The 24,981-nt window shown below is 37.1% G+C and overlaps 1 protein-coding gene across 1 annotated transcript in view; it reads left to right on the top strand.

Moving 5' to 3' along the window:
- Window positions 1-751: 751 nt before the first annotated feature.
- Srp9 (signal recognition particle 9) overlaps window positions 752-24,981 on the top strand; it is a 42,711-nt gene continuing 18,481 nt past the window's right edge. The window contains exons 1-2 of the mRNA XM_081725975.1: window positions 752-976; window positions 14,737-14,805. Coding sequence (XP_081582101.1) covers window positions 908-976; window positions 14,737-14,805 — 138 coding nt within the window. The 5' untranslated portion in view covers window positions 752-907. The remainder of the gene's footprint in view (window positions 977-14,736; window positions 14,806-24,981) is intronic.

Here is a 24,981-nt window from a genome sequence, read left to right on the forward strand (position 1 = left end):
ATCAAATTCCGAACACCCCTATTTAATATATAACTTCACGATTTATACCACAAATTTTGCGTTGAATTGATGCAAACCAATAATAAATGATGTCTTCGTAAAATTATAGTTCGCAACGTAAGTTATACAACTAATAAACTGACACCTCGACTATCGCAAAATAAGTAGATTTATTCATTACGTTGACGCTAACAGCTAGGGAATGAAGTCCCATTTGAATACTCCGGAATATCCGAGGAAAATAAAAAACTGAAACATTGTGCGAGTGTCTTGCAACTCATCAGGAAGAAATGCCATGGAGTTCGACAGTTGCCGTTACGGCGAGTGCCTCGTGTGTTAGGGTACTCTATGAGGAAGAGAGTAGAGTGGGATTTCCTGTACATCTACACTACACTTACATTTTCTTTTACATTCACACATACATACATCCCCTTCCTTTTTATACTCTTTCTTCTTTTTTCATTTCACACTTCCCAATTTCCTCTATCTTTTTGCCCTATTCAACTTGGCTTTCAGCCCTCTTTTACTGTCTGAACTTCTTTCCCAATTTTGACTTTTTCCTGACTTTCCCCCTTTTCCCGATTGTGTCCTGCCATCGCAATTGTGTCCGTATTTTATTCAATTTTATGCCTGAATCATAAATCCTCTGTATAAGGTACACAGACAAGAATTTTGTATTTGTAGCACATATGACTTTAATGCTGGTTCACCCACCTATTTGACCAATAATGGTCTGAAGAGAAGAGAAGAGAAAAACGACTGGAGTATGTTGATGTAAGCTGTGGTTAGCTGTCATAAAAGGATTTGTAATTCTTTTTGTTAAATTTACAAGTTTTTGTATGGGATACTTTGGTTGAAAGTATAAGATTATTTTGTATTTAAGAGAGATATTTTCTGATGAGCAAAGATGTACATTAAACAATGGGAAGAGTTCGAGAAAGCAGCGGAAAGGTTGTACCTGCAAGATCCTATGAAGGTAAGTTTCAGCACAGTTGCACGTAGGAAATAGGTACTGAGTACGCAAAAAGCTAACACGGAAAGAATAATAGTCCGTATTATAAGTTATAATGTTTCTCAACTGTTACTATTAATTGATTTCGAGAGTAATATTACGCCGTAAAGTAGCCCGACACTTTTTCAGCGTGGCAATACTTTTATTAAGTACAGGCGATGTTGGAACAGGACCAATGTCAGGTCGTAAGACATAACATTTTTGGTAATAGTTAAGAACAGCTACTTCTCATCTCCCGTGCACGAGGATACATCTTACTGTTGCACTACATAAACACCCTAAGTACAAGGGCAAGAACTCAGTCTATTACCTACTTTTTAACATCCTAGATAGTCATTGAATAATTCCTGAAAGTATGGCGTTTCTCGTCCTTCCCTAAATGGGAAGTACGACTCCTTAACTATAACCACATTTTTTAATTGATCTGTGGATTTGGGCGTAGTTAGTGGGGAAGGTTCTAGATTACTGGTCCCCCTATATTTTTCATAAAAATTGTTTGCTTAACTGATGCATGCTCCTTTTTCTTCTTGATTCTATTGTATTTGTATGTTGTTTTTTTTTTTTTGGGGGGGGGGTTAAATTCCAAAGTTGGGTGTCCGTTTCCAGCAAAATTTTTAAAATTTACAAGAAAGATATGGATAATTTGATCATTTGTGTGCTTGATAATATATAAGAGTCTCGAAAAATTTGTTTATTTGTTATATATATACGGTTACAAACATGGGACTATACGGCGAGCGGAGGGAACTACTTGGCGCAAGGTAACAGAACAGTTGCATTGTGGGAAAGAAACGAGCATTTATGTTATCAACATGGCGAATGTACAAGGGCAATGAACTAATAGTTATAACATTTGTGAAGCAATACGTTGATAACGAGGAAAATCTTTTAAAAGTTTGTGAAGAGCACGGATTAATGAACCTAATAACAAATTGCAGAAAGTGTGGAAAAGAGATAACAGCGAAAAAACGTGGCGAAAGCGGACGCCCAACTTCGGAATAAATGCCTTTTTTTTTTGATCTACGAAATGTTTCTTATGGCATACTGTCTGGTGCTGTTTAAAACTCATTTGCAGGGCCGTGCCGAAGGGGGGGGGGGGGCGACGGCCCCGGGCGCCGAAGTAAGGGGGCGAAAAAAGGATAGGAAAAATTGCTTACAATATATGTGTGGGGGCGCCGTCGTATACTCTCGCCCCGGGCTCTGATTTTCCACGCACGGCTCTGATCATTTGTTCAAAGTTTTGGTACTGCTTTGCACTATCGGATATTATGGTTGTACCGGGGCTTGCCCCCCTCTGCTTTGAAGAAGTATTTAACATTTTGTAAAATAATAATACTTTAGGTTTTTTTTAAATAGTCGATGGCTGTCCTGCTATACTCTTATAGAAAATTGTGTTGTTGTCGAGGGAAAGAGGGTAGGGAGATGCGGTCAGTGGTATGACCCGGAAGATCCGAAAAAGTGTATTATTTTCTTCTGGTCATCCAATAATATGGTTTTTCGGCTCTTCTGGATCATCTATATCACTGACCTGTATCCAGGGAAAGGGGACCAGTAATCTAGAACCTTGCCTAGTTAGTGTGTATCCGGAGGTACGTTGCTACGATACTACTTCGGTAACGTTGATGTGTTGTCCCTTTTAAATCGTTAAACACACTTTAATATTGACTGTAGTAGTAATACAATTGATATTTAGTTGGTGGCAGGGCTCGTTATGTTTATAGCCTACTTGAAGTAAAATATGAAATTTTATATTTTAGAAAATACTTTCCGTGAATAGTGTGCTCGCAGACTCGGTGACGTCGGGGGACGTTACCCCCATACATTTGACGAGTTTAAGGTCGTAGGTGCCTGTACCAGCAGTAAATATGTAAATACATTTGTATTATTTCATACATTTGGTGGTAACACAAGTATTCTTACGTAAAACTTTGTTTTCCAACAACAGTAGTTTAGTTCCGTCATTAGTTGCCACTCTTCAAATAAGCATTCTGTGGAATGAACACCAGCAATAGCGTAAAAATTTTTTCAGATTTAAGAAGCTTAATGCTCGAAGACTACAGGGTCGTATCCAGAAGTAGTAGAACTGATTATTATTATTTTTTTTAAATATTGAACATTTTGGTACATTGACTTAATACTCTTCAAAATAGGCCCCTTGGGCAGTCACACACTTCTGGTAGCGAGTCTTCCAGGTCGAGAAGGCCTTCTGGAAGTCGTCCTGCGGGATGCCGTTCAGCGCCCTCGTCGTCGCCGCTTGGACCGCTTCCACCGAGTCGAAACGATGCCCCTTGAGCTGCCTCTTGATACGGGGGAACAGGAAGAAGTCCGGCGGTGCCATATCAGGGCTGTAATGGGGGTGAGGCAACGTAAAAACGCCGAATTTGGTCAGAGCATCCCTCACAATCCACGCGCCGTTGTCATGGTGGAGCTTCCATTTCCCCACCAGGTCTGGTCGCACGCGTGTGATCCGATTTCGCAGCCGTATGAGCACTTCCACGTAAAATCTTGCATTTACACTCTGTCCAGGAGGTACAAACTCCTTATGGACAATGCCACGACGGTCAAAAAATGGAATCAACATAGATTTCCACATTCTGGCCTTCTTTTTACGGGGTGATTGTGCGGCTCATGGTATCCTCCTTGTAGGCCTGCGTAAGCATGTCCTTGGTTTCGGTCGCTGATTTTCCCAGTTTGACGCAAAACTTGATGGCGTATCGCTGCTCCAAATTTAGCTCCATCGCAGCTGACGACGAGGCGTCACAACAGGAGGTCATTAACACAGTGGTCCACACTCAACTAACGCACGCAGGCGACTGCCGCTGATCGACACCTGTTCCCAAGGCTCCCCTCCATAACATCCGCCCTTACAGCCCCCCCTATATTGCTCCGCGCGCGCGGGAAAAAAATCAGTCCTACTACTTCTGGATACGACCCTGTATGTAACTCTACTATTTCAAGTGCTGAATTCAAACTTCCGTACTAGTGCAAGTGTCGATGTACAGTAAACAAAGCTACATTTTCGGGGAAAACACGCCGTGAAAGAAGTACTCGGGAAATTCCCGCAATTGAATGCACAAAGCATCGGAAGTGAATACTTCAACAATAAAACTATTTATTTTAAGCTGAAAGATATTTAATTTCATTTAAAGCAGTTTGAAAAACTTACTTTCACTCAGACAAATGATCTGTGTACATACTGGTTGCGACCTTGCTAACTTTGTGCAAGTGTATCACAGACCACCAGTTCATTAGATTTGGTGACCCATTGTTTCTTCTTGAGTAAACAACACCGATATACTACTCTGACAGACCTTAGTGCGTAGAGTCAATAGCAGCAACGCATAAACCAATGGCTAGACGCCAATCACAATTTACATAATTTTCATCATCGTACTACTAGTATAACAATAATTATTATTATAATCCTGTAGAAAAGAAATATACACAAGCATACACCAGTGCTAGACAATTACATGGACACATCGAATGACACGATCTAGTCATCACAACTTTGGTGTTTTCCATGGTTTTCCGCAGTCCCACCAGGCGAATGCCGGGATGCTACCGTCTCTACACTGCCCAGGGCTGCTGCCTTCCCCACTTCTCATCTTACCTAACAGGGCCGCTGTGACCTCGGCGTTTGCGGCACGAACCATTCCCTTTACCCTTTCCTTCCACACATTTCTAAATCAATAAATCAAGGGTGTGACCCGGCCACAGAAACAGGCGGCTTCAGTTGGGATATTCGTTTCCGCACTCTTACCTCTCACAGTAAACCTGTCAGAAAACGACACGACTTATTTTCATTTGTTTGTCTTCCTCGTATACCTCCTCTCTCCTACCTTGTGGTGCTGACACCGCTGTCGTGGACCCTGCGAATAGGTCTGCTCCTTTGTTCTTTAATTTGCTCCCCTTTGTATTCTCCTTGGCCCAGGGTACTACACGCTCCAGATTATTTCATTCCATCTTGTTCTCCACTGACGTGGCAACGTTACATTTTTCTTTATTATTGGGTGCTATACCAGTTTCGAGCTTAAACGGTTAGTCCGATTACGACAGTTCCATCATTTTAGATTGACAACCCACACTTGGCAATCAAAATGCTCTCTTATCATTTTTTCATATCTTTGATAGTTACCGAGTTGGCCTATGGCAAGTGACTTTTGACTCGCTGGGTATATACACAAGCAAACACCAGTGATATATATATAAAGCTGTCCAAAATCGCGAAGAAGCCAACCTTCAAGAGTCCCTATTTCGAATTGGAGAAACTGCGGATGCTGGTCCTTTTCAGTGTAAAGGAAGTCCCGCATACGTAATCCAAAAATGCATATTTCGTTAATGTTCAATGGGTGAACAGAGTATTCCATGCAGGATGAAATTCCCAGACATGCCATCAACCGAATTTTGAGTTATGCTCTGACTTTATCATTGGCCCAAAGTAGGCAAACGATAAGCCTTGATAACAGTGATCATGAAATTCTTTGGCGCGATGTCGGAAGTGTTGAGGATCATCAACAGCACGGTCTCATCTTCTCGGGAAAATGCATGCTGCAATGCGTTCTTTCACGCTTGTAAATGAAGAAAACGTGAAATATACTGACACGAAATACATCGCATTACACGTTATTCCGAATACAAAAAGAATGGAACTAGCGGTTCCTAACACTTCCGACTTTCCTCCGAAGCATTGGATGTCCATTATTGTCAAGGCTTACTTCCTGCCTACTTTGGACCCTCCTTGAAATCGGTATATCTGAAAACTCTTAAGAGCATATCTGAGAATTACACCCTGTAGGAAATGCCCTGTACACCTATTGAAAATTGATGAAATATGCACTTTTCGATTGTGTTTGTATGGCTTCCTTTACGCTGATAAGGATCACCATCCACAGTTTCTAAAATTCGAAATAGGGCCTTTTGGAATTTGGCTTTTTCGCGATCTTGGACAGCCATAACTCTGAAACTACGCACTTTTCGCCATAGGCCCATATGGAATTTTTATTTTATTTTGATGCGAGGAATCAGCTCTTACAGTTTGTTGGTATAGTTCATTAACACCTTGCATACATATATATTATTATTATTATTCCTCTCAAAAAAAAAGAAAGATATATAGTTGATATTTGATGGCATTTAGTATCTCTCCCAAATCCGTGTATAAGGTAAGTGTTTTATGACAAACTATGTTTTGCGTTGTTCAAAATTGTGTATACCCACCGTCACTGACGCGCCTGCTCGCTACGCACGCACCCCTCACTAATGCTCGGTCGCCCTGCTCCGCTCCTGCTCTGACTGTTGGGTAGCGTTCATGCTTTTTAGTGGCCATTTAGCAGAAGGGGATTAATATCTTTTGCACAATAATTCTTATCGCGTACGTACACTGAAGTCCACCTAAAGTGAATCTGCACAGAGGAATACAAGTTCGCACCCTCATCAACGGCTCCGGAGTAGTATTTGAGCCAGAGTCATTGCCAAGTAAGCTGGGGGAAAAACTTGATATTTGCGAAAAGAAAGTATTCCTTTTTTCTTCTTCTTTACTCACAAATATCACCAGATCGTTTCACAAATCTTGAGCTATGATGATCTGGTTTGTGTGCATCTGAAATGTACACACCACAATAGTGTCGTGTTGTAAATTATCACTTACGATATACACACTGTGACTGAATAATGTTCCATGCAACATATAATGATACACAAAAGGATGTGGAGTGGCTGAGAATTTTTGTCAATGATAACTGTCTCGTCTTGAATTACGAACGTATACTTTTCTGCCAAATCTGCCAATCTATGTAATCAGTATCACCGAGGTTGACTCACATTCTTTTAAATATCCATACTTACCTTCAGTGATGTTGTTTGGGGGCCAACAGTTTCTTATGAGACTTTCAAAGAATTCACTGAGACTCAGAACAAGGTTTGTTATGGTGGACCCGTCTCTACTCATGCATTGTTTAACGTCGAGTTTCATCCGTTTCAGTGTTAAGCATATCATCAATGATTTCTGCACCAGGGGAACTAGAATACACATCCATCATACACTCGTATAAAACATGTCATCAGTTTCACCAAGTCTTGGAAGTCAACATTTAGATACGCTCCTTTTAATATAAACTTGACATTTTGATGGCAAACTTATGCAAACTGTAGGTACTTCCGGACGCAACACGGACACACTATTAACGTAATTTGTATGGTTGGGCACATAGTTTTGAAGTGAATCTAGGGCTCTTTCAAATTACATAAAATCAGTCATTTTTGACTGCTTTCTTTCATACAATTCACTTTCACTGAAATGCAATCCCTTTTCCCGACAAAAATTTGGCTGTATTCGTCGAGCTGGTGGAAGTCTTCAACGGCTTTTATTACTTCCATACATAACTGCTTTTGTCCTTTCTTCTCAAGGTCTGCAAGAATACTACCTTTCTTTATTAGTTCCCAACTGATTCGCACATGGTATTTCTACAACTGCAGTCCTTCGGAAATTTTAGACTTCGACCAACTATCCGGTATTAAATTATCGTAATAATTTAACTTTTTCTTCATTTGTAGCACGGGCGCACTTAATCTTCAGTTTTTCAATCAGGATATCATATTCTTTTCACGAAAGATTAGTACAGTTCCATCTTTCACCTATGATAACACTCTCTGAATACGATTGTTCTAAGATTTTTTACAATTTGTTTATTATTCTCTTATACTTCTTTCGTAATGCACCAGACTGTATTTCGGCACTATGTTTTCGTAGTTTTGATACTGATAACCTAATATAGAACACACTTCATCTACTTCTTTTAGGTTAGATTTTGCTGGTACATACTCTAGGTCACCCCGGGTTACGTATTATCTACATCTGCACAAATTGCTCTGTAAGCACGTTGGGCAAAGAAACATGCCTAGTTGCACCGGTTGGCATTCCTTTCTTTTCAGATGATCACGCGTTATTTCCACACAGCCCCCCCCCCCCTTCCCTTGTTCCGACTTTTCTGGTATTGAAGAGGATTGCAACACACTTGTGCAAAAATATACTTGACTTTTCGTGATACGTACATATAGCTTGAATCCTTTTTCCCTATTCTTAATTGTAGAAGCTGTTGATCAGCCTCACTTAATTCATTCATTGGAGTTAAACGTCTACTCACTTTCCCATATGTATTCTTATGATGGTACAGCAGACGTACAAATTTTGATCATTTCGAAACCCTGTGAAATTAAAAATGCTCGAAATCACAGTGTTTGTAAGAGGGTTTTCAGAAAAAATGAAATATAGCTGAAGTTGAAAGTTCTTCATGCTAATTTTATGCTCTGGAAAAAAAAAAAAAAAAAAAAAAAATCAAATTTCAAGGCCTCAGAAAGAGGGGACAAAGAAATTTGTAATTTTGGTCCAAGATACTTTTACTAGTTATGAACAGAAACTGGATTTCATTTGTGGTTTACACTAATCGTCGATTAACAGGCTTTAAAAGTTCTTACATACAGGGTAAGTTTTTAACCCGAGACTGCAAAATATCTGGAGGAAGAAGCATCGGACGAAAAAAGAAAAGAAAGCCTGAAATATTAAGTTAATATTTTATATTTACCTATAATAAAATAAGTAAAATAAAATATAAGGTAAATAGGAAATCATCTATAATAAAAGTACCCCTCTCACCCCCTGGAGGTGAGAGGAGTTACTCTAAAACTTAAATGGAAACCACATTTTTTATTTCAGATTCAGATTCCATGGGAAAAAATAAGTAAATATTATTTGAAACCACTTTTTCGACTCGTGATGGATGGCACTGTAATCAGTGAAAACTAGTTTCACTAATGTTTTCTTCATTTGGAAGCTGCCACGTTTCGTTCCAGAATGAATCTGCGATGAACAGTAACAATGTTTTTTGTAACATGTTCTCTCGACTCGTGCTAGGTGGCGTGGAAGATTGCTTTGCATTCGGCGTGAATTCAGTTAATTCAAATGGAGCAGTGAAGTGAGGTGCAGCGTTCGCTGGTAATCTCAATAAAGAATCTCAATATGAAGCAATTACGCAAACGGAGAAATCCTCGATCCTTTTTAAATTACGAATGTTAAAAGTTCAAAATTGAACAGATTTTGTAGAAAGTTAGAAGTAACCATTTCTTGAGAAGACGCTTCATTTTTGGTATTTGGCGGGTTTTTTGGGTGTCCAGCACAGTGATGAGGTCAAAACATACGCATTTTATAAGATAAGGGCATTTATTGGGGAGTACTCTAACATGTAAATGACCAGCCCCCATTTCAAACAATAACTTCAATCACTTATTTTGTAGGTCTAGGTAAACGGCAACGTTGCATTTTCATTTAACATTGGGTGCATAAAGAGTGTACAGCCCAAACGACTCGTCCGATTTTAAAAATTCTTTCACTTTAGGTTGAAAACATATTTGGAAATTGTTTTTCCTCTTACATTTTGTTGTAACTCTGATAATAACAGAGTTGCCCTATGTCAGGGGACTTCTTAGACACCTGAGGATCGGGCAAACTTCCCCCGCTCCGCCCTTGTTAATTTGACATGGAATGATCCATTTACAATGTTTAGGAGATGATTCTATACATGAGAACAAACAGAAATGTCTTTATAGCTAGAAGTCCATCATGGCACCTTGCCCGAGTTATGGGTGTTTGAAAGTGTGGGAAAATTAATTTCGTAGGTAAATAGTGGCTAAACGACAAGACATAGAAGTGCGGCGTTAGGCGACTCACCGAGAAACATAACATTGACTGTACTATGATAAAAAGATAAGATGTGTACAGTGAGAGCGCAAGTGATTCACTAAAGGACGCGAGGAATTGCGTGGACGTTGTAAGGAAAAAGTGAGTTGAGAGAGTGTGGGGGAAATAACCACATACACATAGGCTCATATTGTTATAGTGGAAGGAATAACCTTGTGTAGTTGCATAACCATTCAGGAAGGAAGGGGTGCCGCTGTATACGTAAGACAGAATGTCCGTAGACTATTTTTGCGAAACATCAGACATAAAGGAAATTAATTCTATAAATAGTGCACTTGTAGTACCGGTAAACTAATATTCAGGGTTCCTACTCGTCCTGGAAATCTTAGAAAACTTGGAAGTGTCCTTGAATTGATTTTGTCCAGGAAACGTCCTTGAAATGTACAGAAATACTGAATGTCAGACTTTTCATAATTATAAGAAAGATTTAAATTGATTGCTCTTCCAGTTTTTGTGCTGAATAATAATTTGTCATGATCCAACATGTGTGGTGGTTGGTGAGCTTTCTCCCAACAGGGTGGTTGTCTGAGAGAACTTCTCTTTTTTTCTTTCATCCACTAGCCTGTCAACCCATTCGTAAATGCTGTCTTTACTAGCACTATCCTCCAGAAACTGTGCGTTGTACCAATATCAATCCTCCATAGTCAGTCTATTTTCGCATCAGTACTTACTCTTCAGTAAAAATTCATATGAATGCTGTTTCTGACAAGAGCATACCTAGGTGTAACTCAATTCTTTGCTATATCAAAGAAACTAAGTTTTCCTGAGTTGTTAGTTGTTAGTTTAAAGAAAAGGAAATTGATGGGAAAAAGTGAAGCTTTGTAGTCTGAGTTAACAAGCTTGCACATAAAGTCCTACGTTACTTTATTGACAAAGTTAAATGCTATCCGTAGAGGAGTTTCCTAAACAAGAAAGAGATTATGACTATAAATGAGGAAATCACACAACTCCATACTTAGTTGAAAAGCTTGTAATATAATTCCTTTTTTTTCCCCTAATTATATCTATCACACTGCCACGAAATGAAGATGCCATGTACGAAAGCTAGATTTTTGTTGTTTGTAAATCTTTTCGGTGCACAGTTAAAATGGCATTTAAAAAGAATGAAAATACATGTGCTGGATATGGGTGGCTATAAGGGGAGTTGGGAGGAGAAAAAAAAAAGCAGATTACGCTCCGCTATGTGTGTTTAATTATTGTCTATTAATACTGTACTTGCATTGATATTCACTGCATAAGCATCTGTACTTTTCATTTCACTCTTGTGAGTTTTGAACCTACAGTTGCAATCCTGTTACACCTTCCTATGTCGAAGTCCTAGAAACTTGGCGATTAGTCCTGGAATTATTGGGGAGAAAGAGAGTGGGAACCAGGGTTGGCAAAAACCATAGTTTTTATTGAAAAAAACAAATAACAGTTTTTTTTTTATTTAAACCCGGTTTTTTGGTTTAAATAATTTGCTCTATGTATTTATATCACATATGGACAGAAATAAGTTTTTTTCGCACTGGTGTTATTATGCAACAACCGGGTTATGCTGGAAGGGGTCACATAAGCTTAAAGTGGAATCCAAACTGCTTCTCGGCTTACATCCGAGAGAAATTGTCCTTTATTTGAACTCGAAACCGGGACTAATTGGCCACAAATGGGATGCGTCTGCCAACTCACTCACGAAGAACTCATGATAAAAATATGTTATACTGATCTTTACATACTTCTTAATATAATTGTTACGAGTTATTTCAGGACAAAAAGATAAACAATTGCACAATGAAACCATTATCCAGAATTACATATGGACAATTTCAAACTACTGCAGAGTACAGTAGAACTAATTTAGTCCCAATTAGTTTACTACAACTTTTATTAGTCCAAGTTAAAGAAATACAAAGACTTACTTTGCATATCAGTAAGAAAAATGAATAAAGATACGAATTATTTGAGTCCACTGTGGCTCTGATCCATTTATACATAAATAAATACCAAAGATACTTCTGATTTCAATAAATGCCTCTCGTGGAGTTTGTATGACTCCCTCCAAAAATAAGTACAGCATTTCGATGTATTTTATCAATAATAAACATTACTAAAACGAAACATGTTTAGAATTTTCCTTTGATTGCAATTGCATAGCAATAATAACAAACTATAAAAAAAATATTAAAAAAAAAAAAACAAAAAACATGCATACATTTCTTTAAAAAAAAATCTTTTGTAGTATAATCTCTTTGAATAATGAATGGGGAATTTAGGTCTAAATATAATACGAATAATATACAGGAGTGAAACGTGATAACCCACAAATGTGTGTTCATCAAGATTTTACGAATAGTTACACTTCTACGAACATTTTTCGTTTTTTGGTTTAAACCAGCCAACCCTGGTGGGAACCCTAAATATCATATCCAAAATGATAAATGTAATTGGATTTTATAAATTGAACCTGTATAGGTTCTAATAGAATATCTAAAGCTCACAATAAAAGGTTTCCCGAATGGAGGACGAGAAATGCGGGTTCCAATATGACGGAATTAATTTACGCATTTTTTGTTCATTAGTAGATGGTTGCCAACTCATGTTGTTATTTTTATTATATCATTGCTTACAAATTTTGAAATTACTACTTTCCATTCATTACTTAACCGTTCCCTGTCTAATTTTATTCACTTATTTATTTTAATAAATAAGCACAATTTCGAAGGTTAGTCTTTCTACTTCCTTTTTAGCTTTCCCCCGTTTTTCTTTTTCTATTCTGTGTTAAGTTTCCTTTAAATGTTTCCTGACAGTAAACTTTCCAATTTAGATCTCAAACGTGTTCCTTCACTCGGATCTCGAGGTTTCTTTTAGTGCTTAGTGTGTACCTCTCATGGCAACTGCATTTTATTTCTTAGGTACGTGATTTATCATTGGAATCTCTGTAATAACTCGTAGATTGGGTGATGTTCTTATCGAATTTTGGGAAGAGGGCTTCAAACGTATACCTTCTTTAGTAGTGTTGTCAGTCTCTGGAAAAACATGTAGTCCCACCCATTTTGGGTCATTAAATTTCGGTTTTCGGTCTGTCTAAATCCACGTTTAATCTCAGAGACTATTATGATAGCTAACCAAGATATTTTGTATATAAATATTTCGCATATACACTAGAGTAGTAGTACTCAAAGTGGAGTCCGCGAGACCTAGCCAGCGGGTCCGCAACGCCTAAAAATTGAAATGTGTTGTAATAAAATGGAACTGAGTCACAGCTGTTATGCAAAAAGTATTTTTTCGCTTATTAAAATGAAAGTAATTAGAAATTATTCCTACGTTTGTAAATTTATAAATGTTTTCGTACTTTACTAAATTTTGGCCCTGTAAGTGTGAAGAGTTGTCTAAAAAAGCATTGGATCATTTGATGCCTTTCCCTAGCACTTACTTATGTAAGCATACCTTTGCTTTGCAGTATTAAAACCTTAAAGCGAAATCATCATAATGTGGAATCGGATCTAAGATTGATGGTGGCAAAACTTATTCCAGATTTCAATGCAATTAAAAAAAAAAAATCCTCACGTGAGTGACCCCAGATTTGAGAACATTGTTTATCAAGTAGATTTCCTTTAAAAAAAAAAAAAAAAAAAAAAAAAAAAAAAATCTTGGAAGTTACTGTATTATTTTCAATTGAAATTTTGTTCACTAGAAAACAATCATGTATCTTTAAAATAAATTACTTATTGCATTATTTTTCTTGATCTTTTTCTTGTCAATGGTAATTCTAATTAGTATTTTTTTAATACCATGTGAAATTTCAGATAGCATTGCAAGGGGGTCCGCAGACCATTTTCCGACTTACCACTGCTCTAGAGTAAGGAAGTAAAGAAATTCACAGGTTAAAAGGAAGATTGAACATTTTCTTCGGAAATTTGCCTGAAGAACTTAACATTTTGTACAAGTGTTGTTCTTGAACTTTAGGCCGAAAGTAATGTAGTGTTACGAAATGTCTCTCCTATAGAAATGAAGGAGTTCTTAAACCTTTCTTCAACTTGTATCAGATCTGTGGAATTCTTGCGTGTAGAACTTAAAGTTTTGTACAGATTTGCTCATTGAATCCTACGCTGATGATAGAATGGTGTTAATTACGAAAAGTGGATGTAAGAGGAGAAAGCTAATGGACTCTTGTTTCTTGCTGTTTATCATATGTCTGAAGCAGTTGGGCGTAAAAACTAAATATTTTCCTCACATTCTAGATTGCAGATAACGTAGAGGCTTAAATTTGCGATCTTTAAGGGTGGAAAAGAAAAACCTATTCTTGTCTAAGACAGAGCTTTTGAGTAATTCTACTCGGAGGCGTACCGTACTGAAATTTTACATTATTGTGACGAATTTCTTTTGAAACATTCAGCATATAATCATAAAATTTGTGTTCCAAATTTTAGGTAATTTGATATACATGAAATGAATATCTCGTATAAGAAGACAATTTTGCTGATTATCGTGACTGGAAGAAGACATAATATTGAATTTGGAAAAATTCAGTTTGAGGGATATAAATTTTGAGTAACTATTTCTACGAAACAGAGGACATATTCCGATTGTGGGTGTAAGAAACCAATTTTACAACATAACTTTGACAAAATGGACACCGTTAAATTTGCGTAACGATTTCTATGGATTTGAGTGAATCCACTATTTGTGGATGCCAGAAAACGACTTGACTCGGTCTGGATGTAGTGAAAAGTTACTTAGAAGCTAGTTAGTGAGCATTTGTGGGCATAATTTCAGTGAAATCAAACTTCCATTGACAAGTATTTGAAAACAGAAATACGTTGTATATTACTTTCAGGTATTTTCTATAAAACTTATTCTTCTTGTGCGAAGAACATTCTGCTAATTATTTATAAATAAAAAGTAAAAAATGGATGAAGTGTTGCATTTTTATATATGTACTCGTGTATGTGTGATTAGTTTATGTAACCACATGACTTGTATTTTACAGGTGCGCTACACCATTAAGTACACCCACAACAAGGGACTGCTTGTACTCAAAATGACAGATAATGTTGTGGTATGTATAATATTCAATAGTTTTCACAAAGCATTGTTCTCAGTTCATGTATAATAACGAAAAAGCGAACTCAGATTGGTGTAAGACTTAAAACAGAGGGACAATAAGAAAGAAAAAAGTATCTATTTTATAGTAGTCTTTTAAATGACAACTGAGGGCTATAAATAAAATCTGTTTTACGCAAGGTTGTAAGAATTTTTATATATATATATACAAAAAATCCCAGCCCAGTGAATTTAAGTGGGTAAAATTGGGTTTTATTTGGCAAAGTTGGGTTGCATTAAATTTTGAACGTATATTTCTATTTAAAATACCATTTGAGCATTCGTGTTCTATTGTGCACATGAAACTGGAATTCCCTTGTTACACAGAGTGAATTCTTGAAGTTCCATGCGCGTTTCGTAAAACACACTTTGCACCATTGCATGATGGACAATTTTGTAGCTGGACAAAGAGTTCGGTAATTCTGTATAATGTAAAATAAAATCCTCTATTACACTCAGGATTGAAATCCCTGTGCCTGCCACCCTGAGTGGAGAATTCTTTAGTTTCCTTCAAAACACACCAGGCAAATACTGGGATAGTGCCTGAAGATCAGGAGCTGGAGGGGAAAAAAGAGGCTTTATAAAACGGGCGGTTTTAAAACAAATAAATAAGTCGAATGTGATAAAAGTTGTTCGTCTCAAAAGGGGACATCCAATGATACCACACTCGAACCCCTATCCCCACCCTCCGAGGGCGGGACGGGGGTCAACTTTGAAATCTTAAATAGGAACCACCATTTTTATTGCATATTCTGATTCTCCGTGAAAAAATACGTAACTTTCGTTTTGAACATTTTTTTCGTTTCGTGATAGATGGCGCTGTAATCGACAAAAATCAAAATGGCTTACAAACGAAAAATGAGGCATTTAAAACTGTTTTTCAGAATATCAGGAAAACTACAAATCGGATTTTAAAAAAGTTGTAATAAAAGTTGTTCGTCTCAAAAGGGGACATCCAATGATACCACACTCGAACCCCTATCCCCACCCTCCGAGGGCGGGACGGGGGTCAACTTTGAAATCTTAAATAGGAACCACCATTTTTATTGCATATTCTGATTCTCCGTGAAAAAATACGTAACTTTCGTTTTGAACATTTTTTTCATTGCGTGATCGATGGCGCTGTAACCCTTTGGGAATGCCGGGTTTTTGGGGTATTTTTTAGACTTTGTCAAACAGCTACTGCATCGTCACTATTTATCCTAGGATCATGGTTCATACCTCATTCTCTTCAGAATGGAGCTGGCTTTCACATGGTACCACTTGCATGCTCATGCCATCTACGAGGAGAGGGAAAAATGATGTCAAAGGGAAACTTTCGGAGGGAAATTTTCTCTCCACTTTGGGTCTCTCTGGAACGGCCCTGTGCGAACATAGAGATCTAAAAAAAAATCTGATAAATAGTATTTCGTATACTGAATGTGTGTGCCAAATTTCAAGTTTCTATCTTGAATACTAAGGGCGGGAGAAATTTTATCAAGAATTCCTACAATGCCCCAAATTACCGTAAAACACCATGATCTCAGGTAAAAAATTTCCTGAGACATCTCTATTTATCCTAGGACTATAATCCGCCAATCATTGTCTTCAGAATAGAATTGCCTTTCAGGCGGTACCATTCACATGTCTCCATCATGTATCTAAGGCGAGAAATTCCCGAAAAAATGGAATTTTTTAGTCTAAAAATCCCTTTTTTCAACTTTTAGCCCCTCTGGACCCCCCCCCGTGTTTTAACACAAAAATCTTAAAAAATCTGTTAAATACTACTCGGTGGACTGAATATTTTTGCACAATTTCAATCTTCTAGGTGCAAAAATAACCCCGCCAAAAATATATATATATAGACAATGTCCCATATTCCCGTATACAGAAGTATATTTTGATAAAAAATCCCTGACACGTCCCTAATTACCCTAGGGTCGTGTTTCGCCCATCATTCTCTTCAGAATAAAACTGCCTTTCAGACGGTATGACTCACGTGTCTCCATCATGTATCTAAGGCGGGAAAATCCCGAAGAAAGGGATTTTTTTGGATAAAAATATCCCTTTTTTTCAACTATTTGCCCCTCTGGATCCCCCCTGTTTTAACGCAGAAATCTGAAAAAAAAAATCTGGTAAATACTACTCGGTGGACTGAATGTATGTGCAAAATTTCAATCTTCTACGTGCAAAAATAAGCCTGCCAAAAAATAATGAACATAGGCTTAATAAATGAAAATATATATTTTAGAATTATGACGTCATCACCTCCTATGTCTCGACGCAGGAAGGTGTGAAACCATACGTAAGGTCTTCTACAATGCCTCTGGACTTGAAAAAAAAACGGACGAAAAAGCTCAAATAGGAGAGTTATAACGCAATGTACCATGAAACACCCGTATGGTACAAATTGTACCATGAGATCCCCAAAGGGGTAATCGCCAAAAATCAAAATGGCTTACAAACAAAACAAAAATTGAGGCATTTAAAACTGTTTTTGGGAATATCTGGAAAACTACAAATCGGATTTTGAAAAGTTGTTGTAAAAATTGTTCGTCTCGAGAGGGACATCCAGTGATACCACACTCGAACTCCCATCCCCACCTCCCGGGGACGGGAGGGAGGTCAACTTTGAAATCTTAAATAGGAACCACCATTTTTTATTGCATATTCTGATTCTCCGTGAAAAAATACGTAACTTTCGTTTTGAACATTTTTTTTTTCGTTACGTGATAGATGGCGCTGTAATGGACAAAATAAAGATGGGTTACAAACACTCGGCAAAATTAAAGTAAGTTACAAAATACACATCAGATTAGAAAAGTTAATACTTGTGATATTTTCGGAAATGCTACCAAATTACACCATAGTTGGTTCCCCCTCTACAATCTCATATTAGAAAGGCAGTTATTCGAAAATCTGTAATGATAAACCGGTGTTTTATAGCAAAAACACTTGATCCCCCAAAACTTAATACATTACTATGTCCACATTGTTAGTGTAATTTCTGCCACAGATGTCACTTAAAGAGAGAGCATTTGGAAACGCTTAAGGTTTGTTTTTATCAATGTATTAAAATCTAGTTTTAGCGTTTCTCAGGAACAACGACGTGGATGTAGTAATAATTTGTTCCCTTCGGGATGCTTTTTTAATGTGAGTTCCCTTGCCTCTCACCATCCGGAGCAGGACGTTTGAGCGGAAGGCCGTTTCGGCGCAAGATGTTTGGGCTCAAAGCCGTATATCTAAATAGGTTAATCTACTTAAATGGGTTATAATTATAATGTATTTCATAACGAGAACCCGGATGTTTTCGCACTAAAAGCCTTGAAAATAGGCACTAATATCACAAATACTCTGTCATAAAACTTACTGCACAACTTAAGAAATTCAGAAAGATGAAATTTGACATCAATTTTCTAAGAAACAAATCTTCAAAAACTAAATTTTCGTACGTTATTACAGTATGCCCTATGGTAAACAGTCTCAGTTGCATTAAATGCTTAGGCCTAGTTTTGTTCTAGTAAATTTTTGTGTATGCCTAATGCAGAAGGAAAAATATCTTATGTTACATTTACCATGACATTATCATTGCATGACGGAATTATGGGCCAAACCCAGCAAGTACCGTAAGTACCGTACCATACTTTGCACAAGATTTAAGCCATTTTAAAGGAAATCGAATGCAACTTACAAACGTAATGATTTAGAACACTGTATTTTAAACATATAACACCTATAAGGAAAACATTAGTGCAAGTTTATTAGTAAACATTCAGTATAACCATAGTTATTGAAATATAAACTTTGATGCAAAGTAACCCCATAGCTTTGCACAATATACAATAAAGTATGTTCGACATAGGAACATAATTTTTTTGTGCAATGTTTTCCCTCCAGTATTTATACATTTTACTTTCTACACAAACCTGCATGCAGTCTACAAATATTTATATTAGAATGATGGTACTGGTATCAGTACTTACTTTGAATTATCGATATTTGTAAAGAAATTATGTATTTTCCGCTACCGGCACAGGAACCACATTCTAATAGTTTAACATATGTCCCACAAAAATGCCAACTCAGGAACAGAAAAAAATCCCCGTGATCTGATTTGCCTTGGTTAGGGTCTATTCCTTATGGCCAAGAATATCATCCCAACCGTAATTAGTGGGAGATTTACGGGATTTGGGACTTTCAGGTTGAAACCCACCCAAAATGCACGATTTCTTATTTTTAAAATCTAATGTTAGTCATTCCTATGCGTATAAGCTGAAATCCTAGTCATTTCTAGTCTAGTCATTAAATAAAAAAAAAAAAAAAAATCTTTGTGAGTAAAGCCTCTCTCAAACTACTTTTCTGGATCCGCCATTGTTCATAATTTATTTTCCAACAAAAAATTCATTCCAGCATCTTCCTAAATAGGAAATTTACCTAAATTTAGAATGCAGAAGGTTCCAGTAGTAATAGTTTCCTATCTAAGCGGTATTTTGGACCGGTGCAAAGTAACCCCGAGTACAGACTGAAACTCCCTTTTCACAGTTTCATTTTTTTTTTATGACTTTAAAACGTTTCACATTTCAATTTCAACTATTGCATCAAAGTTCCATTGTACACGGTAGTATTCTACGAAACTGACTTAACTTTGACGGAAAATCTTGTACGTGATATGTTTTAAATTTTGGCGGCCTTTACAGTGACTGCTTTCCATACCTCTACAACAATGAACCCTCTCGGTAATTGGAACTGATGTTAACCGCCAACATTATAGCCAAAATACAGTTAAATGTTCTATCTTACGGTACCAGTTGAAACTTTCTGTTTTCTGTTTATGGTTTGGCCGACAGAGAACTGTGAAACTCTTCATATTTTGTGCAAAGTAATCCCTGATGTGCAAAGTGTCTTACGGTATTCTACAATATCAACAGTTTCAAAATTTCTGTACAACAGTACGAATTTTTCATCTGCTCGAATATATTTTCTTCTTTCCATGGGAGGGTTTCTTCTCGAAGCATTTCCTCGTACATTAAGTTCTGCTTTTTTCTGTCCTTCGAAGTGCATCAATAAACTGCCAACTCGATCAATATCGTTCCTTTATGTTAGATATAGGCTATATAAAGGACAGAAGTTTAGTTTGGATGTCACAGGCTGCCTACAGTAAATGTTATTTGGACCATTCCTCCTATTTCAATGAATAACTAGTGCCTATTTTTATGAAATCTGAAATAACTTTCTGTTAATACAATAGTCACAAGTATCCGGCCTAATGGGCAGATCGAAGAACAAAAAAGCATACAATAAATACTCACTTCCTGAAACACCCACCCATAGCATTAAAAACTTAATTTTTATTCCAAAAGCAGCTCTTATTCATTTTTCTGATCTCTTGGTACAGACCAGTATGTGGCGGGCCGGCGGTATGCGTTTGCGTAGACCGGCACCCACACAAGAGAGTTTTGTAATTTACCAAAATACTTCTAATTAGTCAACCAAAGTTTCTGCAAAACACCAACTATAACTCGAGCGGCAAAGTTATACTGGAAACAGGAACTCAGCTAACAAAACAGTCTGAAGAATCTTAGTATTACACGGTAGCGTTGGCCTGGGCCAAGACTTAACTTCTAGTGGAAACAATGGAATCGTTATCCTGATTAAGGTTTGATAACCAAACAATCCTTTGGGATATCTCTTGAAACAAAACTCGAAAAATATGTTCCTTGCAGTAAGCCTGCAGTTTATTGGCTCTAAGCAAATTACAAGAACCAGAGCCGGGGCGATAGTGTAAGTACTGTGTATATATATAAAAGAGTTTAACTTACATGGCGGTGTTCCAAAGATAGTTCTCACTAAATAACTTCACTGATAAAAAAAAACTTAACTGTTGCACTGTTTACAATAAAGCAAGGCTGCACTAGACTGGGAGGATACGAATCAGTCCTAGTGGGTAGGTAGGTAAGGGGTATACTATTTGATCTACCGGTCTGCAGAACAGACATCAAATAGGGTAGGCTACCAGAGGTTAGGAACAGGTTACCGTTTGATCTACCGGTCTGCGAACAGACATCAAACAGGGTAGGTGTAAAGGTTACCGTTTGATCTACCGGTCTGCTAAGCAGACATCAAACAGGGTGTAACTATTTGATTACCCGTGTGTTTAGCCAGCTAAGCAATAAACTTAGTCTGTCAAAACACACATCAAATAGGGGTGCGACAGAACTTTAGCCGTCAACTTCCTAAGCTTGCCAGCAGTTTCTGGAGCGAGTCCGGGCTGTAGCGAAACTTGCGGAAGTAGATTGCCAAGTTCGGAAGGAGGTAACTTTAGCCGTCAGTTTCCTAAGCAGACCAGCAATTATGGGAGAACCCTGGCTGAACCGTCTTGCTTTCAGAAACAGATTGCCAAGTTACCGTGAGGATTAGGTAGGGTAGTACTCTGACCGTCAGTTTCCTAAGCCGACCAGCAATTATGGGAGAACCCTGGCTGAGCCATCGAGCTTTCAGAAACAGATTGCCTAGTACTGGGTAAACCAAGAGAGTGAGTAGGCAGGCCTCCGTGGAGGCAGAGAGGTTGGAAGGCAGAGGGTTGGACAACTAGAGACTTCTTCGTGATAAGTTCCTGAACTGAGACGTACCTAACGAATTGCGTACTCCTCGTAGGCCGCACGTCTCTGAGGGGTTCAGGAGAGGGACGTTGTCCGATGAGAGAGCCCAAAACACGCGTTTTTAAGGGCCTCGATCGGGGGTGCAACCGGCACCAATTTACGGTCTGTGTGCAAAATAGTAACGTGTGCAAACGTTGCACCAAGACCGTGAGGTCAGAGGTTGAGCATGCGTGGAGATCTAAAAAGTACCGAGGGGGACCAGTATCCTGAAAAGAAAGATTATTGGCTTTGCACACGGTTTCGGGTGCATAGGAGCTCGGAAGAGTTCCACTCTGAGGGGCGGAGATACTAGCTATTGGAACAAGCCATGCCATTAACATCTAGATTGGCTAGAACAAGGTGCCTTGGGCGGAGCCAGGCAAAAGATAAGATTTTGTGTGTGCGCATGCGTGTGCGTGTGATGTGTAGTCCTTGGGTTTAGGTGTATGAGCCCCTTTCTCTGGAAGAATGATTTTACATCGAGATTTACAGAGAATTGTACAAACAGTATCTTAAACTATAAAACAGATACTAAACATAAAAGATTTCAAGTAATAAACTTGAAAAGTTTTATACATAATGAACTCAAGACCCTTCGACAGTTTATCTACTTGTTTTCTACCAAAGACACATATATATTTAATGTTTCGAAGAACGAAAAAGAATCTTTTTAGAAGCAAAAAATGACATTTAAAAGATACACAAAACTATATGGATTTTCTTAACAGTATTCTACCACTAATAATAATAATAATCTAACTTGTTAAAAGACTACATAAATATAGAAAAAAGAACCAGGCTTCTGTATAGAACCAAAAGGGGAGAATGTTTATCTTAACTGCTCTTGACCTACAGGTCAGAAAGGGGGAACTCGCGTGCGAGACTTGAAGGCAGACAGGATGTCTGGCTTCCAGCTAGGAAAGATAACAGCAAAACTTCCCAACAGAATTCGGAGTTTAAAAGAAGTGAATGAGACGCGAATTCTGTTACAATAAAATGCAAAGAAAAGAAAAAAGAAAAAATGGGGGGGCAGATATTGAATGATATTTGCGGACGCTACAGTCCTTCCTGATAGGGAAAGAAAAATTTTTAACTGTAAGGCAAAAATTTTTCGTACTGGCTACAATCAAAATTTGAAAAATTTCCAAAATTATATTTTAACGATATTTCATAGACCCAGTAACTCTCTGATTGAGATGAGGTGAATCATCATCTTGTGATTCCTCGTTAAAAGTTATTTCACCAGAAGCAGCTCGATAAGTAGCATTAAGAGCTGGACTATTTGATTGTACACCTGCAATGATTGTTGGCTTAAAACATATGGTTCTGATAGTCTGAATTACACCATTTATTCCTATGTCTACAACAATTAAACTTAAAGCTACAATACACACAAAGAACTATCAGAATAGTAAACATGGTTATATAAGTCAAAATAGAATAAGAAAATACATGATTACTTTGTCTTATCTGCCATTCTTGTTCATTAATTAATTTTTCAATATCCTCAACACGATGGCTGGCATATTGTAAATCTGTAACTTTGTGTATGATATGATTTAACGGCAAAGTAAATTCCATATTCTTTATATTGATCTTTGAGTTTGAGAATATACAACAATCAATGCTATCATTTAGTAGTGGAAGCAAATCTTTACTTGTACTGTTACTTACATATATTTCCTGAGAACTGATTAAGGAATTTGGACCATAAGCTTTACAGTTTTTATCTAAAGTTACTTTTCCAGTTTTATGAATCAAAGCAGTTTTCGACACATCATATCCACAAACTATTGTTAATTTTTCTGGGAATGGCGAAGCAAATAGCCATTCATTATTATCTAATGAAATCCATAAAATATTTCTTAATTCTACTATACGTTTGTTACAATCTGCTGGAATTGATTTAACAAAATCCATAAGTTTTACTTCACAGTCTTCATTACTATGTGTAGGTTTTAGCGGAAATGTTTGCAAACCCTTGAAAATGAAGTTAATTCCTTACAAGTATTAAACATATGTTCATCAATCTTACCATAATATTGCTTTGATACTTCAATAATCAAATACGGATTTTGAGGCTGTATAAAGAAATACTTATTGTCTTTAAGCACAGTTGGAAATGGAATTAATTTATACATATTAAATCTTAAACCATCAGTCAAAGGTGAACTAATAACATAACCAAGAATTTTCTGATTGATAAAAACAATTGATCTAGATGTCTTTATTAATGTATGACATGCAAATTCATATATATCTGACTACGAGTATTGACTACGTTTAATAGACAACACAGTGTTATTAATGGTTTTCAAAAGAGTGTTTGATAATAATTAACATCTGAAATGTCATCTGATTTAATTATCGTAAATAATAAAGTTGAATACTAATCTTAAATAATAGTCCTTGATAATTAACATCTGAAATACCAAAATGAGAATTTTTAGATTTCAAACAACCAAATTAAATTTATGAAGTTAATTAACACCATTCATTATTCGTCTTTGGTTTTTCACCATGTACTTTTTTTAATTTGCTCAACCTTGTAGTTTTCGAGTAATTGCACTTAACATATAACCAAGAATTAAAAAAAAGAATCAAGCAAGCAGACAAGGAGAGAGGATGTCTCATGATGGCTGCGAACAAAAACGGAAACTACATTACCTACTAATAAAGTCTACTAATATTCTCTACTAATAATATAACTTTAACCTATTAGCATGAACTACAAATGTTTTTCTTCGATTAGTAATAGTACAATTAACACCTTTAACTACTTTGTATGGACCGATCCACTGTGAACCCAATTTCTTGGATCGTCCTCTTCTAACAGATTCATCTTTAAGTAACACTTGATCTACTTTAAACAATTGTTCTTTATGAGAGGCTGTCTTATCATATTGTTCTTTGTTTTTAACCTTAGCTTGTTTCAGTTTTGATCTAGCTAACTCGTAACTGTTCTGAAGCTTCTGCTTTAGGGTTTTGATGTAATCATCATACGCGTAATTAATGTCGGTAGTTTGTTTCTGTAATATACCAGGGATGTTAGCCATCCGGCCAAACATCAACTCGTGTGGAGTATAGTTAGTTACTGAATGTGGAGTTGTATTGTAAGCAAAAGAGGCGTATGGCAACCAGACGTCCCAGTCCAGTTGGTTTTCAGGCACATAATGCCTCAGATACTCAGCAAGAGATCTATGAACTCTTTCAACGAAGTTAGTTTGAGGGTGGAATGCACTAGTATGTAGTTTCTTAATCTGGAACATGCGACACATTTTCTTAAAGGTATCGCTCATAAAATTAGTACCTTGATCGGTTAAAATGGTTTGAGGTATACCGAAAACAAACAAATTTCGTCACAAATGCTTCAGCTACGGTTTCTGCATCTTGTTGCTGTAGGGGAAGGTCACTAAATATTTCGATAATTCATCTTGGCATGTTAAGATGTATTTGTTTCCGAGAGAACTCTCAGGAAACGGTCCTACAAGATCTAAAGCGCATTTCTCAAATAC

This window comes from Thermobia domestica, chromosome 9 (assembly GCF_964235325.1).
Source record: "Thermobia domestica chromosome 9, izTheDome1.hap1.1, whole genome shotgun sequence".
NCBI lineage: Eukaryota > Metazoa > Arthropoda > Insecta > Zygentoma > Lepismatidae > Thermobia > Thermobia domestica.